The sequence below is a fragment of the Liolophura sinensis genome, chromosome 5 (assembly GCF_032854445.1).
Source record: "Liolophura sinensis isolate JHLJ2023 chromosome 5, CUHK_Ljap_v2, whole genome shotgun sequence".
Classification (NCBI taxonomy): Eukaryota; Metazoa; Mollusca; class Polyplacophora; order Chitonida; family Chitonidae; genus Liolophura; species Liolophura sinensis.
Genome location: NC_088299.1, coordinates 16,289,696 through 16,308,278, shown reverse-complemented (window position 1 = coordinate 16,308,278; position 18,583 = coordinate 16,289,696). Strand labels below are relative to the sequence as shown.

Here is an 18,583-nt window from a genome sequence, read left to right as displayed (position 1 = left end):
AGGACTTTACAGTTAGATACAGTACTATAATAGCTCTCTATATAGTGGTACCCTGATTGACATCACCTTGTCAACAGGAAAACTATAGCACAATGTCTATATTCACGTAATGGCAATTATTAACACCCAGAACAATTATTTGCGGCCAATTGTGGCATTAGGGCAAATGCTAGTCCACACACATCCTAATCTTCCTGGTTTCGTTTTCGGGATGTTGTGAAACCATAGAAGCGCTGATTGGCGTCGACAGCCGCGTTACTAGTTCAGTGTACCTGATATAGTGTTTTGTGTGACTTTATACATGCCATATAGTCATGGCAGCTGCACCGGATTTTAGTTCGATTAAATCAGCTTGTGAGAAATGGCTAGCGTCACAGAAATCGAGTCTTCAGCTATTGACAGCTGACAATGTGGAAAGACGACTGGATTTCATTCTCCCTTCCAACGCGGAAGTTTCATTCTATTTGGTCTGTTCCGAAGATCAAAAGACTCAACAATGGGTAAATTTAATGTCACACTCACACTAGATTATGTCTTATTTGTGGAATTAAAAACAAAGCATTAGGCTTACCAGTACTGCAGACATGCCTTATTTCTTCAAGCTTTGGGGAGACCGAGTCAGTTCTTTTTAGCCAATATACATGTAACTGTGGCAGGAATATTTAGTTTCATTTTTCTCACATGGTTAGACCATCTAGTGAACATCATACTCATATCTTTACTTTTCCAAAAATCTGGGAAAGGTATGTATTATTCTGCGTTCAGCACTACAAATATGTATCCCAAAAGTTAGAAAGATTAGTGTAGGCCTTTTGTGCGCTTCTACTCTCCTCAGGTTGGGCTCCAATGTGTACCGGTAGTCTATATTTCCTTATGATTTTCTACATGGAGGACACAAAACTCAATAACAAAGTCAAAAGGTCATACCTTAACTGAGGCCTGAATGTAGCTAAGAACAGACAAATTCATTACTCGAACATCATTCTGACAAGGTATAATGACATAGGAGCCTACCACTAATGTAGTCACTGAGAGTTCAAGTCTACCTCCTGCAGGCTTCCTCTCCCGCCGTACATGGGGAGGTCTTCCAGCAACCTGCAATTGGCCGTGGGTATCTCCCGGGCTCTGCTCAGTTTCCTCCTACCCTATATCTTTAAGCCTGCTGCTGTCAACCTTGAGGACAAGAGACAAGTGGTGTTAACCCATGGCTAGTGGTGGACTGCTAGTAGGGCGTAAAATACCAATCAAATAAATAAATAAAATGAGTGGTTCTAGGGAGAAAGCTATGGTCTGTGGTCTATTGCAGACCTAAAATGGGCCTGGCCCAGATGCGGAATTTGTGGGGCTTTTAAGCAGTCATCAGTGCTCGCATGGTCATTTGTGGGGCTTATAGGCAGTCAACAGTGCTCGCACGGTCATTTGTGGGACTTATAAGCAGTCAACAGTGCTCACACGGTCATTTGTGCAGCCTTCCGCTTGTTGAAGACCACTTGTCTTCCACCAGCCTAATGGTGTGCATATATCCGTGCATCATATGTGGGGAAGTTCGTCAGTAATTTGACAAAGGTCAGTGGTTTATATCAGTTACTTTGTTTGTTACACTCATAATACTGACTGCACAAGCCAATAATTATTGAGTATGATGTGAAGCTACAACCCAAGTGACTCTATTTTCAGCAAAGGTCTGGACCACTCTTTATATAAAAGCATACATCTTGCTACAAAATCACTGTTAAATCCTACCTTCTAGCTGAAATTAGAGGGGCACATAGCTAAGTGGCTGAGACACTTAATTGTGTTTAAATTGCTATATGACAAAAGATTTGGGTTTAATTCCTGTCTTGATAAGAGAGTTTATGGATTCTCTTTTCCTGGGACTTGGTGATTGATTGAAAGCTGCTTGTACACTGTACTGGGGTAACCATTTAGTGGGTAACCTGGTATGGCTGTACTGTGACAGGGTCATCCAGGCAACAAGTGTGGTGTAGTGAGGCAGCACTATAGCTGTCACATGGTGACATTTGGAACAGCCTGCTAACACAGAGACTATCGGTATATGACATGATGTGATGGAAATAATTTTGTTATTTACACCCTTACGGTTAAGAAACATACTATGGTACAGTACATGGCATCAGTCGATGTTAATCAATGTTGTACACTGTATCACACTTGTATTTCCTCAGAGGGTTTGGAGTGAGCAGAGTGAGCTTATCCCAGTACTACTGACGATCCAGGACAGCTTGGGGAGCTGCAAGCAGAGGAGTGTGGAGGAGGTCTTACAGCTGGTCATGGCATCTCTCAAACACGTAAGGTCAAAGGTCACTGTCATTGTGAGGGTGAACCCTGTTGGTCATGGCGTCACTCAAACACATAAGGTCAAAGTTAGATGTCAGGGTGAAGATGTAGCCAGCTGGTCATGGCGTCACTCAAACACATAAGGTCAAAGTTCAATGTCAGGGTGAAGATGTAGTCAGCTGGTCATGGCCTCACTCAAAGACGTAAGGTCAAAGTTCGATGTCAGGGTGAAGATGTAGCCAGCTGGTCATGGCGTCACTCAAACACGTAAGGTCAAAGTTCGATGTCAGGGTGAAGATGTAGCCAGCTGGTCATGCCGTCACTCAAACACGTAAGGTCAAAGTTCGATGTCAGGGTGAAGATGTAGCCAGCTGGTCATGGCATCACTCAAACACGTAAGGTCAAAGTTCGATGTCAGGGTGAAGATGTAGCCAGCTGGTCATGGCATCACTCAAACACGTAAGGTCAAAGTTCGATGTCAGGGTGAAGATGTAGCCTGCTGGTCATGGCGTCTCTCAAACACGTAAGGTCAAGGGTCACTGTCATTGTGAGGGTGAACCCTGTTGGTCATGGCGTCACTCAAACACATAAGGTCAAAGGTCAATGTCAATGTGTAGCCAGCTGGTCATGGTGCCTGGCAAACATGTAAGTTCAAAGGTCACCGTCAGTGTGAATGTGTAGCCAGCTGGTCATGGCGTCTCTCAGACATCAGGATTGAACTGATTTTGTGGCTTATTATTTAGTTGCTTATTATGAAGTCACGTTGAATGTTAACCATATACCTAGAGAACTCCTTATGACTTGGATCTGTTTTGTTTTCATGTGACAAAGTCGTCTGGACCAGCCTTAAGTCAGTGTTGTCCTTGACTTGTACAGAAGTCATTGGTGTGGAGTTATTTGTCTCTCTGTAGGTTTTGGGCACCGAGGCTGTGGGGCAAGAGGACATAGAGGACAAGGATGAAGGACTAGAGGATGATGATGATGCTGATGATGATGCTGATGGTGATGATGATGATGATGATGTGGATATCTACTACCCAGATGAAGATACTGATGCCTTAAGGGACTCGCAGCTTTCACAATCATTGTAAGAAAGTTTTGTGTACATGTGCCCTGACTTAATTTTCCAGAGGAGTGTTAATCAAGATTCATTTCCATTTTACCAATCTTATCTTAAACATCCAGAAGACATCACCTGCAGTAATCTCTTGTTTCTGCACAAAGCACAAGGCCTTCATTTACACCATGGTGGTATGTGGTGTGGATCCAGCACAGATCATACAGCCAGGATGGTATGTGGTGAGGATCCTGCACAGATCATACAGCCATGATGGTATGTGGTGAGGATCCTACACAGATCATACAGCCAGGATGGTATGTGGTGAGGATCCTACACAGATCATACAGCTATGATGGTATGTGGTGAGGATCCTGCACAGATCATACAGCCATGATGGTATGTGGTGAGGATCCTGCACAGATCATACAGCCATGATGGTATGTGGTGAGGATCCTACACAGATCATACAGCTATGATGGTATGTGGTGAGGATCCTACGCAGATCATACGGCCATGATGGTATGTGGTGAGGATCCTGCACAGATCATACAGCCATGATGGTATGTGGTGAGGATCCTACACAGATCATACAGCTATGGTGGTATGTGGTGAGGATCCTACGCAGATCATACGGCCATGATGGTATGTGGTGAGGATCCTGCACAGATCATACAGCCATGATGGTATGTGGTGAGGATCATACACAGATCATACAGCCCTGATGGTATGTGGTGAGGATCCTACACAGATCATACAGCTATGATGGTATGTGGTGAGGATCCTACGCAGATCATACGGCCATGATGGTATGTGGTGAGGATCCTGCACAGATCATACAGCTATGATGGTATGTGGTGAGGATCATACACAGATCATACAGCCCTGATGGTATGTGGTGAGGATCCTACGCAGATCATACGGCCATGATGGTATGTGGTGAGGATCCTACACAGATCATACAGCCATGATCATATGTGACGAGGATCCTACACAGATCATACAGCCATGATGCTATGAAGTGTGGATCCTGCACAGATCATACAGCCCTGATGGTATGTGGTGAGGATCCTACACAGATCATACAGCCACGATGGTATGTAGTGTGGATCCTGCACAGATCATACAGCCATGATGGTAAGTGGTGAGGATCCTACACAGATCATACAGCCAGGATGGTACGTGGTACTGATCCCACACACATCCTACAACGATGATGGTATGTGGTACTGATCCCACACAGATCCTACAGCTATGCTGTAGATGCATAGGTGTTGGCATCATCCTGATCACAGCTTGTGCTGATTTGGATTAACCAGTACTTGTAGTCTCATTTAGAATTGGAATATTGGACCCACGTTCCTGGATGACTACAGTTATTGCTAGTAGTCTCCAAAATCTCTACATGTGTTGTTTATTAGCCATTGGTAGTGTTTAGGTTAACCATTTCCCAGTTTCATTACAACTAAAAGATGTATTCATCACATAAATTGACTACCTCACAAAGTTATGTACTGGCCTGAAATTGCCCAGTTATGATTTTGTATTTACCAAACATGGCAAAATGGGGGCACAGCCAAACGCAATCGGCATTTTGTGTGTGAATTACGAAACAGTTGGAGTTGGATTCTGATGTTTGTAAATAAAATGTTTATGCTGATAGTACAAACAAAATGAGTGTTCATCAATTCATTGTTCGGATCATGTGCCGATCATATGCGGATGGTGCACCACATCTTGGCTGTATAATTGATTTTAACAACTTAATCTCCTATATTACAGCCTTTCTACGCAAATGCTCTGGTTATGTGTGTAAAATACATCATTAGGATCACACTGTACTGTATATATTATTAGGATCACACTGTACTGTATATGGCATTAGGATCACACTGTACTACATATATCATTAGGGTCACACTGTACTATATATATATATATATCATTAGGATCACACTGTACTCTATATCTCATTAGGATCACACTGTACTATGTATATCTGTAGAAAAAGAACTAATTAATTCATGACATTTTTTTTCTTTGTTTTGGATAGATTAGTCTGAGGTTTGTGTTTCCTTCGATTTTGAATTTGTATTCATCTTTTTAATGAATACAAAGTCTGTTTCATAGCTTAGTAGAATGCAGGTGTCTTATGTGTTAAATTTCAATTTTGATATCTGTATTAAAGTCTCTGTAATCCATGTAGTGACATAGTTTTTCAATCCTAATTACAGAGAAGAAGGCGGTCAAACTGCTGATGATTTCTTCACAGGAGATGGGAGTCCGATTGCTGTACAAAGATTGCTCAAAGGTAAATCATCTCACAATCTAATGTTGAACAAAGATTGCTCAAAGGTAAATCATCTCACAATCTAATGTTGAACAAAGATTGCTCAAAGGTAAATCATCTCACAATCTAATGTTGAACAAAGATTGCTCAAAGGTAAATCATCTCACATATCATTGCTGTACAAAGATTGCACAAAGGTAACTCAAGTCACATCCTGTTGCTGTACAAAGATTGCACAAAGGTAACTCAAGTCACATCCTGTTGCTGTACAAAGATTGCACAAAGGTAACTCAAGTCACATCCTGTTGCTGTGCAAAGATTGCTCAAAAATAAATCACCTCACATATCATTGCTGTGCAAAGATTGCTCAAAGGTAAATCATCTCACAATCTGTTGTTGTACAAAGTTTGCTCAAAGGTAACTCAAGTCACTTCCTGTTGCTGTACAAAGATTGCACAAAGGTAACTCAAGTCACATCCTGTTGCTGTACAAAGATTGCTCAAAGGTAAATCACCTCACATATCATTGCTGTGCAAAGATTGCTCAAAGGTAAATCATCTCACAATCTGTTGTTGTACAAAGTTTGCTCAAAGGTAACTCAAGTCACATCCTGTTGCTGTACAAAGATTGCTCAAAGGTAAATCACCTCACATATCATTGCTGTGCAAAGATTGCTCAAAGGTAAATCATCTCACAATCTGTTGTTGTACAAAGATTGCTCAAAGGTAACTCAAGTCACTTCCTGTTGCTGTACAAAGAGTACACAAAGGTAACTCAAGTCACATCCTGTTGCTGTACAAAGATTGCACAAAGGTAACTCAAGTCACATCCTGTTGCTGTGCAAAGATTGCTCAAAGGTAAATCACCTCACATATCATTGCTGTGCAAAGATTGCTCAAAGGTAAATCATCTCACATATCATTGCTGTACAAAGATGGCACAAAGGTAACTCAAGTCACATCCTGTTGCTGTACAAAGATTGCACAAAGGTAACTCAAGTCACATCCTGTTGCTGTACAAAGATTGCTCAAAGGTAAATCACCTCACATATCATTGCTGTGCAAAGATTGCTCAAAGGTAAATCATCTCACAATCTATTGTTGTACAAAGTTTGCTCAAAGGTAACTCAAGTCACATCCTGTTGCTGTACAAAGATTGCTCAAAGGTAAATCACCTCACATATCATTGCTGTGCAAAGATTGCTCAAAGGTAAATCATCTCACAATCTGTTGTTGTACAAAGATTGCTCAAAGGTAACTCAAGTCACTTCCTGTTGCTGTACAAAGAGTACACAAAGGTAACTCAAGTCACATCCTGTTGCTGTACAAAGATTGCACAAAGGTAACTCAAGTCACATCCTGTTGCTGTGCAAAGATTGCTCAAAGGTAAATCACCTCACGTATCATTGCTGTGCAAAGATTGCTCAAAGGTAAATCATCTCACATATCATTGCTGTACAAAGATGGCACAAAGGTAACTCAAGTCACATCCTGTTGCTGTACAAAGATTGCACAAAGGTAACTCAAGTCACATCCTGTTGCTGTACAAAGATTGCACAAAGGTAACTCAAGTCACATCCTGTTGCTGTACAAAGATTGCTCAAAGGTAAATCACCTCACATATCATTGCTGTGCAAAGATTGCTCAAAGGTAAATCATCTCACAATCTATTGTTGTACAAAGATTGCTCAAAGGTAAATCACCTCACATATCATTGCTGTGCAAAGATTGCTCAAAGGTAAATCATCTCACATATCATTGCTGTACAAAGATGGCACAAAGGTAACTCAAGTTACATCCTGTTGCTGTACAAAGATTGCACAAAGGTAACTCAAGTCACATCCTGTTGCTGTACAAAGATTGCACAAAGGTAACTCAAGTCACATCATGTTGCTATACAAAGATTGCACAAAGGTAACTCAAGTCACATCCTGTTGCTGTACAAAGATTGCACAAAGGTAACTCAAGTCACATCATGTTGCTATACAAAGATTGCACAAAGGTAACTCAAGTCACATCCTGTTGCTGTACGAAGATTGCACAAAGGTAACTCAATTCACATCCTGTTGCTGTACAAAGATTGCTTAAAGGTAAATCACTCTCAAAACACATTCCTGTACAAGACTGCTCAAAAATAAATCACCTCACATCCTGTTGCTGTACAAAGATTGCTCAAAGGTAACTCAAGTCACATCCTGTTGCTGTACAAAGATTGCTCAAAGGTAACTCACGTCACATTCTGTTGCTTACAAAGATTGCACAAAGGTAACTCAAGTCACATCCTGTTGCTGTACAAAGATTGCACAAAGGTAACTCAAGTCACATCCTGTTGCTGTACAAAGATTGCTTAAAGGTAACTCAAGTCACATCCTGTTGCTGTACAAAGATTGCTTAAAGGTAAATCACTCTCACAACACATTCCTGTGCAAGATTGCTCAAAAATAAATCACCTCACATCCTGTTGCTGTACAAAGATTGCTCAAAGGTAACTCAAGTCACATCCTGTTGCTGTACAAAGATTGCTCAAAGGTAACTCAAGTCACATCCTGTTGCTGTACAAAGATTGCTTAAAGGTAAATCACTCTCACAACACATTCCTGTACAAGATTGCTCAAAAATAAATCACCTCACATCCTGTTGCTGTACAAAGATTGCTCAAAGGTAACTCAAGTCACATCCTGTTGTGGACAAAGATTGCTTAAAGGTAACTCAAGTCACATCCTGTTGCTGTACAAAGATTGCTTAAAGGTAAATCACTCTCACAACACATTCCTGTACAAGACTGCTCAAAAATAAATCACCTCACATCCTGTTGCTGTACAAAGATTGCTCAAAGGTAACTCAAGTCACATCCTGTTGCTGTACAAAGATTGCTCAAAGGTAACTCAAGTCACATCCTGTTGCTGTACAAAGATTGCTCAAAAATAAATCACCTCACATCCTGTTGCTGTACAAAGATTGCTCAAAGGTAAATCACTGTCACAACACATTCCTGTGCAAAGATTGCTCAGTGATTGTTCATATCCATATGTATGTATATTGATTTGTTATTTACGAAATCTGTTGTAGATTTGAAATATCTGTCAAAAGATGCAGCAAGTCAATATGGAATTTCCGGCTCTCCAAAGAATGAAAACCTGTTTATTTGGGTGATTTTTCCTGCTTCTTTGGTTGTTTGAGTGTAAAAATAAATACACTAATTTGTATTGCTCATCATAGGATTTCTGCAAAATGTTTTTGTGTCTGGCCAACAGAAAGCAGAAATTTGACATATCAGGTACATTTGTGCCACAAGTGTTATTTGTACAAAGGCAAATCTGTTCATGGCTAGTTTGATGCTACAGAAAGCTGCACTGATTCCAGTACCAAAATGTAGCCATTTGTGTTAAATCTGCAATGAACTAAAGAACAACAGAATTTTCTTCGATGCAAATATCTCTTTGCTGTAGATTTGCTAAAATTAACAAAATGTTTGTCCTGTTGCTCTGTAAGTTCTTTACATTAATACTGAAAGTGTACCTTTCTTACATAAGTAAAGGAATTCTTCATATTGCTTTGTGCAGGATGTGAAGTTGACAGACATCCCTAAAGACACACGGCTAGGTAAAGATCTTCATGCCTACGCTGTCAGGTATAATAGAGAAGTAAGTCAGGAATACCTTTGTACACTCATTTATTTAATTATTAATTAATAAATGGTTATGTACGAATACTCAAAAAATGTTCCCTAAATGACCTAAAATTTCGTCCATGACGTGCTCATTTGATCAGATTCTGGGAGTTTTATTGACTTTAGAAAGGTACTTTTAGAGGTGTTTGAAAGATGGGATGACATTCAACTTGGAAAATGTAAATTTTAGCACCTGAAGTAATATCTCATTATGTTTATTTGCCTCCAAAAATGCTTGTTAGTGGTCAAATTTTAAAGTCAAGTAGGGCACATGTGTAGGATGACTGGTTTACTAAACCACCTCTCTGCCGTGGTCCACTGCCACTGGCAGATATATGGTATAGATCGTTACCGTCTCCTCACATGTGTGAGCATTGAGTTTCAGTTTTAGTGTTTTAGTTTTCATGAGTTTATAAACATCATTGGTGTTATTATCATCATGTTGTCTGCTTGTAGCAGGCCAATTCAGATATTAACATTGGCAGTTTTCTTTCACTGAAATGCCATGCTAAAAACATTGATCAAAATCAAGAAAATATTTGAATAAAAAGTTTGAGTGCAAACTCCATTCTGTAGTTCTGCAGTGGGGAGATTATCATCATCATTAAACTTCTTAATCATTTCAATTTATTTATTCGTTTGATTGGTGTTTTATGCCGTACATAGAAATATTTAACTCATAAAACAGAGTCCAAGGGAAGCCCACGGCTGTCTGCAGGTTGCTGTCAGACTTTCTTGTGTGCATGTATTCCCGGAGAGGACTTGAACTCACAGTGACCTCAGTCAGATGGTCCCTGACTAGCTGGGCTAGCCACTCTTAATTTCACCAGACAATACAAAACAACACGATTACAAAGGTGTGTGTGTGTGTACATCTATATACTATATGTATGTATGATAATGATGGATGTATAAAATGCTGCACACCTGTTTGTTTTCAGCCTGTTGTAACCATGGAGATGAAGTTCCCGTCTGATTACCCAATGAGTCCACCATTTGTCAGAGTGATCAGGCCTCGCTTCAAATTCCTCACAGGTACGTGCACAAAGCTGAGCTTGCCTGTACATATAGGTGTGGGTAGATATGTCAGTAGACAGGCGAGTGACTGATTGGTGGAATGATAAACGTAGTGGATTACCAGCAGATAGTTTGGTCAGTGGCATTATGGGTTTTGCGTACATGGGTGGTTAGATGAATGTACTTTGTTCATTGGTGGTTGGTTATATGAGTGTATTTTGTCTGTGTTTGGTTATATGGGTGTATTTTGTCATTGGGTGGTTAGATGGGTGTATTTTGGCAGTGGGTGTCTGGATGAGTATATTTTGTCCATGGGTGGTTAGATAAGTGTATTTTGTCCATGGGTGGTTAGGTGAATGTATTTTGTTAGTGGGTGGTTAGATGAGTGTATTTGGTCAGTGGGTTGTTATATGGGTGTATTTTGTCTGTGGGTGGTTATATGAGTGTATTTTGTCTGTGGGTGGTTATATGAGTATATTTTGTCCATGGGTGGTTAGATGAGTGTATTTTGTCCATGGGTGATTAGGTGAGTGTATTTTTTTAGCAGGTGGTTAGATGAGCTTATTGTGTTCATGGATGTGTGGATGGGTGTACTTTGCCATGGGTGGTTAGTTGAGTGCATTTAGTCCATGTGTGGTTGAATATGTTGTCAGATGAGTATATTTTGTCAGTTGGTGGTTAAATGAGTGTATTTTGTCCATGGGTGGTTAGGTGAGTGTATTTTGTTAGTGGGTGGTTAGATGAGTGTATTTTGTCCATGGGTGGTTAGGTGAGTGTATTTTGTTAGCGGGTGGTTAGATGAGTGTATTTTGTCCATGGATGTTTGGATGGGTGTACTTTGCCATGGGTGGTTAGTTGAGTGTATTTAGTCCATGTGTGTTTGAATATGTTGTCAGATTAGTATATTTTGTCAGTTGGTGGTTGAAAGAGTGTATTTTGTCTGGGGGGTTATATGAGTGTATTTTGTCCATGGGTGGTTGGATAGATGCAATTTGTCTATGGGTGGTGGGACTGGTGTATTTTGTCTATGGGTAGTTGGTTGTGTATTTTGTCCATGGGGGGTTGGATGAGTGTATTTTGTCCATGGGTGCTTGGATGAGTGTATTTTGTCTGCGGGTGGTTGGATGAATGTATTTTGTCCATGGGTGGTTGGATAGATGCAATTTGTCCATGGGTGGTTAGGCTGGTGTATTTTGTCTATGACCAGTTGGATGAGTGTATTTTGTCCAAGGATGTTTGAATGGGTGTATTTTTCCACCTCTGGTTAGTTTAATGTTGAGTTTTTTAAGTCCATGTGTGTTGAACATGTTGTGGTAATATGAGTGTATTTTGTCTGTGGGTGGTGATATTAGTATATTTTGTCCATGGGTGGTTAGTTGGGTGTATTTTGTCAGTGGGTGTTTAGATGAGTGTATTTTGGCAGTGGGTGGTTGGATGAATATATTTTGTCCATGGGTGGTTAGATGAGTGCATTTTGCCCTTAGGTGGTTTGATGGATGTATTTTGTCCATGGGTGGTTAGATGAGTGTATTTTGTCCATGGAAGTTTTGGATGGGTGTACTTTGCCATGGGTGGTTAGTTGGGTGTGTTAAGTCCATGCATGGTTGAATACGTTGTCAGATGAGTATATTTTGTCAGTTGGTGGTTGAAAGAGTGTATTTTGTCTGGGGTGGTTATATGAGTGTATTTTGTCCATGGGTGGTTGGATAGATGCAGTTTGTCTATGGGTGGTTGGACTGGTGTATTTTGTCTATGGGTAGTTGGTTGAGTGTATTTTGCCTATGGGCAGTTGGATGAGTATATTTTGTCCATGGGTGGTTGGATTATTCCTTCGACTGTTCGGTAGACACCAGATGATAGCTGTGTTATTGTCAGTATTCAAGTCTTTATTTGTTTGAATAGTGTTTTATACAATCCAGGTAGTCGTATGTTTACATCTGAGAGGAACTGGTAATATGCAGTTATTTTTGTGGGCCACATTTTAGTTCCATGTATAAGCTCCTCCATTTACATGTATAACTTCCTTGTATTCTTACAAGTACGTGTATGTGTGATGATATGCATGGCCATGTATTGCTATCAAGGAAGAATAACATTAGTAAAAAAAATGTGACAAACAATATTTGCATGTTTCTGATTGGTTTTTTCAGGTCATGTGACTGTGGGAGGGAGCATTTGTATGGAGATGTTAACCAGGTCAGGCTGGAGGCCGACTAATGATATAGAGGTGAGTGTGACAGATTTACGTGTTACCTATGACACATTAGCATGTGTTTGTTGCCAGAATAGTCGAGTTGATTTCATTCGCAACTTGATCGCAGAATTAAATAGATCAGTGGATCATATGAATAAATTATCCTGTTTTTAAGAGAAAGAAAGTGCAGAAATGAAGTAAGCTTTAGTAGAAAAATGTTGAAAACTGGATTTCAAACCACCTTTTTTACTTTGTTGTTTTCAGTTTTTGTAACTTGTTGGTGGAATCATGTGATTGTATTGTATGGTGGACTTTATTTGCCATATTGATAATGTGTGTCAACAAGGATATCACATGCAGCAATATTTTTCTGGACGTCAAACAGATATTGAGTCAGAGGTGTAATTTCATGCACAGGTATATAGTACACTTCACAAGAATTGCATTCAGAGCTGAGCATGAAAGTGAAGAAATAATTGTGAGATCATGACCAGCATTCAAACATTGTCCATATGGTCCTTTTTGCCAACCAACCAGTCACAGTATGGGACTATGAAAACAAAATTTATAGAAATAGGTATTTTGAGTCATAATTTTGAATGGTTTTTTACCGTTCCTTTCCCTTTAATTGTATGTTGATGTATGCACATACTGTTCAGAGTTGTCATCTAACCCACGGTGGATACAAACATGGAACAATACTAAGGTGCAAGAGGGACACAGGGCTAGGTGTCAACCCTGGCCTTGGAAAAGGAATGTCTAGAATTCCACTTTCACTGTTAAAGAAACCTTTGTGAAATTCATTTGATAGTGTTCAAGAGGGCATTTTTGCAGTGTTAGCTTTGATGAAGACCACCTGTCTTCCACAGATTTGGCTGGCAGGTCTGTATGTCACACATGGTAAAGTTCATCAGTAACATGCTAAAGGCCAGTGGTTTATGCCAGGCACTTGCTCAGCCACAAAATTTACCGCCATAATGTGAGTGAAAATTGTGTTGCGTTAAACAATGTTCAGATGAAATCCAAACTTGGTTGACCAGATCAGATAATCTGTATATAAATGATGATATTTCAATATTTTCTGCGGTCGCTGTGAGTTCAAGTCCAGCTCATGCTGGCTTCCTCTCTGGCCGTAAGTGGGAAGGTCTGCCAGCAACCTGCGGATGGTCGTGAGTTTCCAGAGCCCGGTTTCCACCCACCATAATGCTGGACCCCGTCGTATAAGTGAAATATTCTTGAGTATGGCGTAAAACACCAATCAAAAAAAAAAAATCAATATTTTCTGTGATTTTATCTTTATTTGCATTACCTATTATTCATTTCATTCCTTTATGCATGTAATTCCTTTCTTAATGAATAATATTGTTAATTTCAGAGTATTTTAATCCAGATCCGTTGTGAGATTTTGAGTGACCCAAACGCTTCTCTAGATTCTAACCCTGACAGAGCCTATGATGAGACGGAGGCCAAAACTGCATTTGAAAGGATGGTGACTCGCTATGGCTGGAATAGGTAACCAGGGGTCATATAGGAGAATCACATACAGACTGGAATAGGTAACGAAGAGTCATGTAGGGGAACCACATAGCTGTGATACATGTACATAATAGAGAGAGAAGACTACATACACACACTGGAGGAGGTAACCACCGCTGCTGTTGGAGGATCTTTGCCGTGGTACATGAGGACAGTGGTGACCACACACAGACTGGAATAGGTAACCACACACAAACTGGAATAGGTAACCACGTACAAACTGGACTAGGTAACCACACACAGATGTGAATAGGTACTCATGTACAGACTGAAATTGGTAACCACCGCTGCTGTTGAAGGATCATCGCTGTGGTACATGAGGACAGTGGTGACCACACACAGACTGGAATAGGTAGCCACGTACAGACTGGAAAAGGTAACCACCGCTGCTGCTGGAGGATCATTGCTGTGGTACACGAGGACAGTGGTGACCACACACAGGCTGGAATAGGTAACCAAATACAAACTGGAATAGGTAACCATGTACAAACTGGAATAGGTAATCACTCACAGACTGGCATAGGTAATCGCACACAGACTGGAATAGGTAACCACATACAGACTGGGATAGGTAACCACACAGAGACTGGAATGGGTAACCACATACAAACTGGAATAGGTAATCAAATACAGATGGGAATAGGTAACCACACACAGACTGGAATAGGTAACCACATACAGACTGGAATAGGTAACCACATTCAGACTGGAAAAGGTAACCACGTACAGACTGGATTAGGTAATCACATACAGACTGGAATAGGTAACCACACACAGACTGGAATAGGTAACCACACACAGACTGGAATAGGTAATCACATACAGACTGGAATAGGTAACCAAATACAGACTGGAATAGGTAACCACAATCGTACTGGAATAGATAATCACACAGAGACTAGAATAGGTAACCACACAGAGACTGGAATAGGTAACCACACAGAGACTGGAATAGGTAATCACATACTGACTGGAATAGGTAACCACACAGAGACTGCAATAGGTAATCACATACAGACTGGAATAGGTAACCACACAGAGACTGGAATACGTAATTACATACAGACTGGAATAGGTAACCACATTCAGACTGGAAAAGGTAACCACGTACAGACTGGATTAGGTAATCACATACAGACTGGAATAGGTAACCACACACAGACTGGAATAGGTAACCACACACAGACTGGAATAGGTAACCACACGCAGACCGGAATAGGTAACCACAGGAGCTGTAGGAGGATCATTGTTGTGATACATGAGGGCAGTGGTGACCACAGACAGTCATCAACTGTGGACAACGACAATTACTGAGCTTAGATATCAACATTCCAATGAAAGGTTGTACTTCAATGTTTGCTCTTTATGTGTGTTACATATATATTTCTATATTTCAAACTGATATTGACATAGAAATGAAATACACGACATGGTCTTGTCTTTAATATGTTGAGCAGACGTGAGAGGGTAACTCTTCATGCTTCGAGTACTAAGAAGCTTATTGAATGAATGTAACACATTGTAATGTTGGTTGCCACTGTGCATCTTTGTAGTGACTTCAGGGAAGTTGAGGCCAAACCATACTTTAATGGTGGGTTACATTAAATTTGAAGCTTTGCTCAAAGGGTATGCTAGTCTAGTGCCTAGTGTCTAGTATTAAATCATATTATGTGTTTCATGTAAAGTATTTAAATAATGCTTCCAATAATGCTTTTGTGTAAATAGTTCAAAAATAAATCTGTGCTGAATAACGGTTACATTTAGTTTTTTTTTTACATATGACTTTCTTTTTGATCCATCATCAACCTTTTGGATCCATCATCAACCTTTTGGATCCATCATCAACCTTTTGGAGGCAACCAAATGTAATTCTGACTGATACATTTCTAAGCTGTACTTGAATAATTTGATTGAGGTTATATATTTAAAATTAAACATTGCAGTGCTCATTTGCTGTGTTTTTACACATCTACATGTGGTCTTTCTAGTTATTTCTCTGACCGTAGTCCTGTCCTAATACACAATCAGCTTTATCACTGTCCTACAGACACTAACAATAATGATTTATGTGGCCTCCTCTCTTCTCAAATAAGCAAATTCCTGTAAACGTCTTGTAAAAAAAAAGATCGACCTGATCCACAAATCTACAAGAAACTAAAACACATTTTTGTGAATTTATGGCATTGGAATCAAAAGAAATGTTTTCAAAACATGTAAATTCTTACCACCAAAACATGTAGGAATTCTTTTCAAGATTCATTTGCATGAAAACAGCTCTGACAATCTTGGTCCTATCCAATCAGTCCTGTCCAGCCTTATCCAATCCTAGTCCTATCCAATCCAAGTCCTATCCAATGTTTGTCCTGTCCAATCTTAGTCCTATCCAACCCTAGTCCTATCCAATCTTATCCAATCCTAGTCCTATCCAATCCAAGTCCTATCCAATCTTATCCAATCCTAGTCCTATCCAATCCAAGTCCTGTCCAATCTTAGTCCTATCAAATCCTAGTCCTGTCCAATCCTAGTCCTATCCAATCTTATCCAGTCCTAGTCCTATCCAATCCAAGTCCTGTCCAATCTTAGTCCTATCAAATCCTAGTCCTGTCCAATCCTAGTCCTATCTAATCCTAGTCCTATCTAATCCTAGTCCTATCCAATCCAAGTCCTATCCAATCTTATCCAATCCTAGTCCTGTCCAATCTTAGTCCTATCCAATCCAAGTCCTATCCAATCCAAGTCCTATCCAATCCTAGTCCTATCCAATCCTAGTGCTATCCTATCCAAGTCCTGTCCAATCCTAGTCCTGTCCAATCCAAGTCCTGTCCAATCTAAGTCCTGTCCAATCCTAGCCCTATCCAGTATTTCACCAACCAATCAATGAGCTACACTTGTATGTGATTGGCAGTAAATCACATGTATAAATGTTTGTGACTTTTCACCACTTAGTCACCATTTGTACAGCAGCACATGATTTCGTAGGGATACATGTTGGCAATAACTCAAATGTCCTAAGCGATGAATTGTATAGTATTGTTGTAAAGTGTGTTAACTCCATTCACAGGTAGGTGTGTCTTCGACCTCAGTAATACAGAATCTCTAACATATGTCTGCTCTGTTGGCCTGTATGGAAATTTGTCTTCACTCTTGTAGGTGTATCTTCTATACATACTGAATGCCCTCTATGGCTGAAGTAGTGCAGCAGTGCAATGACCTCTAACCAATGTAGTCGCTGTGAGTTCAAGTCCAACTCATGCTGCCTTCCTGTCTGGCAGGTCGTGGGAATGTCTGCCAGTATCCTGCAGATGGTCGTGGGTTTCGTTTGGGTTCTGCCCAGTTTCCTCCAACCATAATGCTGGCCGCTGTCATAGAAGTGAAATATTCTTGAGTACGGCGTTAAACATCAATCAAGTAAATAAATAAATAAATATACATACTGTACGTGTATATGCCTAAAATTTACTTTGTCGTCAACTTGTAATCTGATGTGAAAGACATTTGTTGTCTACTTTTGTAAATGTGCGTGTTGTAAAATAAAGTTGGCTCTGAGCCTAATTATTTTCTTTTCATACCTTGCTAGTTAAATCAACCTTTACCCCTTCATTCTTCAGTTGTGTGTAAAGTCGATGTAAGGAAGTTCAATTGATTTTGCTCAAACAAGTTAGGTACAACTACTTCTTAAAGACAGGGACATAAGTTTTTCCCCGTATAATAACCCCAGAGCCTCTCACCAATTGATGCGGCCACTGTGAGTTGAATTCCAGCTAGTGCTGGCTCCTTCTCCGGTCGCACATGGGGATGTCTTCCAGCAAACTGCGAATGGCCGTGGGTTTACCTCGGACTCTGTGCAGTTTGTCCCACCATAATGCTACCAGTCGTCGTATAAGTGAAATATTCTTGAGTACCCCGTAAAAATCTGGTGGAACAGGCTCAGTTCCCTATGTAACTCAGTGGTGGAACAGGCTCCGTTCTCATAGTGCCTCAGTGGTGGAACAAGCTCAGGTCTCTATGGAACTCAGTGGTGGAACAAGCTCAGGTCTGTGTAACCCTGTGGTGGAACAGACTCAGTTCTCGTAGTGACTCAGTGGTGGAATAGACTCAGTTCTCTATATAACTCAGTGGTGGAACAGACTCAGTTCTCATAGTGACTCAGTGGTGGAACAAGCTCAGGTCTCTATGTAACTCAGTGGTGGAACAGACTCAGTTCTCGTAGTGACTCAGCGGTGAAACAGGCTTAAATATCTATGTGACTATGCAGTGAAACAGGCTCAATTCTCCATTTGACTCAGTGATGGGATAAGCTCGATTCTCTGACTGGATGGGACAGGCTCAAATTTTCAACTGGCTTACAGGCTCAAATGTCTATGGCTGTCGCCCGGTCAAACGGGCTCAATTCACTAATTGGCTCTGTGGTGGGATTAACACTGTACTTATGGCCAGTTTTATTGATGGAGGAAAGCAGAGTGTCTGCATGGAGTTGCTGACCATTTTTTTTACCACGTCTGACGTGTAGATAGGAACACCA

The 18,583-nt window shown here is 40.4% G+C and overlaps 1 protein-coding gene across 1 annotated transcript; it reads left to right on the top strand.

The window, feature by feature from the left end:
* The first annotated feature begins 247 nt into the window (after positions 1–247).
* LOC135465631 (ubiquitin-conjugating enzyme E2 25-like) lies at positions 248–17,582 on the top strand. Its single transcript, XM_064742912.1, has 9 exons — positions 248–500; positions 2,187–2,309; positions 3,210–3,385; positions 5,590–5,666; positions 8,714–8,793; positions 9,208–9,288; positions 10,256–10,349; positions 12,482–12,558; positions 13,901–17,582. The coding sequence occupies exons 1-9, from the start codon at positions 315–317 to the stop codon at positions 14,039–14,041; spliced, it is 1,035 nt and encodes a 344-aa protein (XP_064598982.1). The 5' UTR covers positions 248–314; the 3' UTR covers positions 14,042–17,582.
* Positions 17,583–18,583: the final 1,001 nt, after the last annotated feature.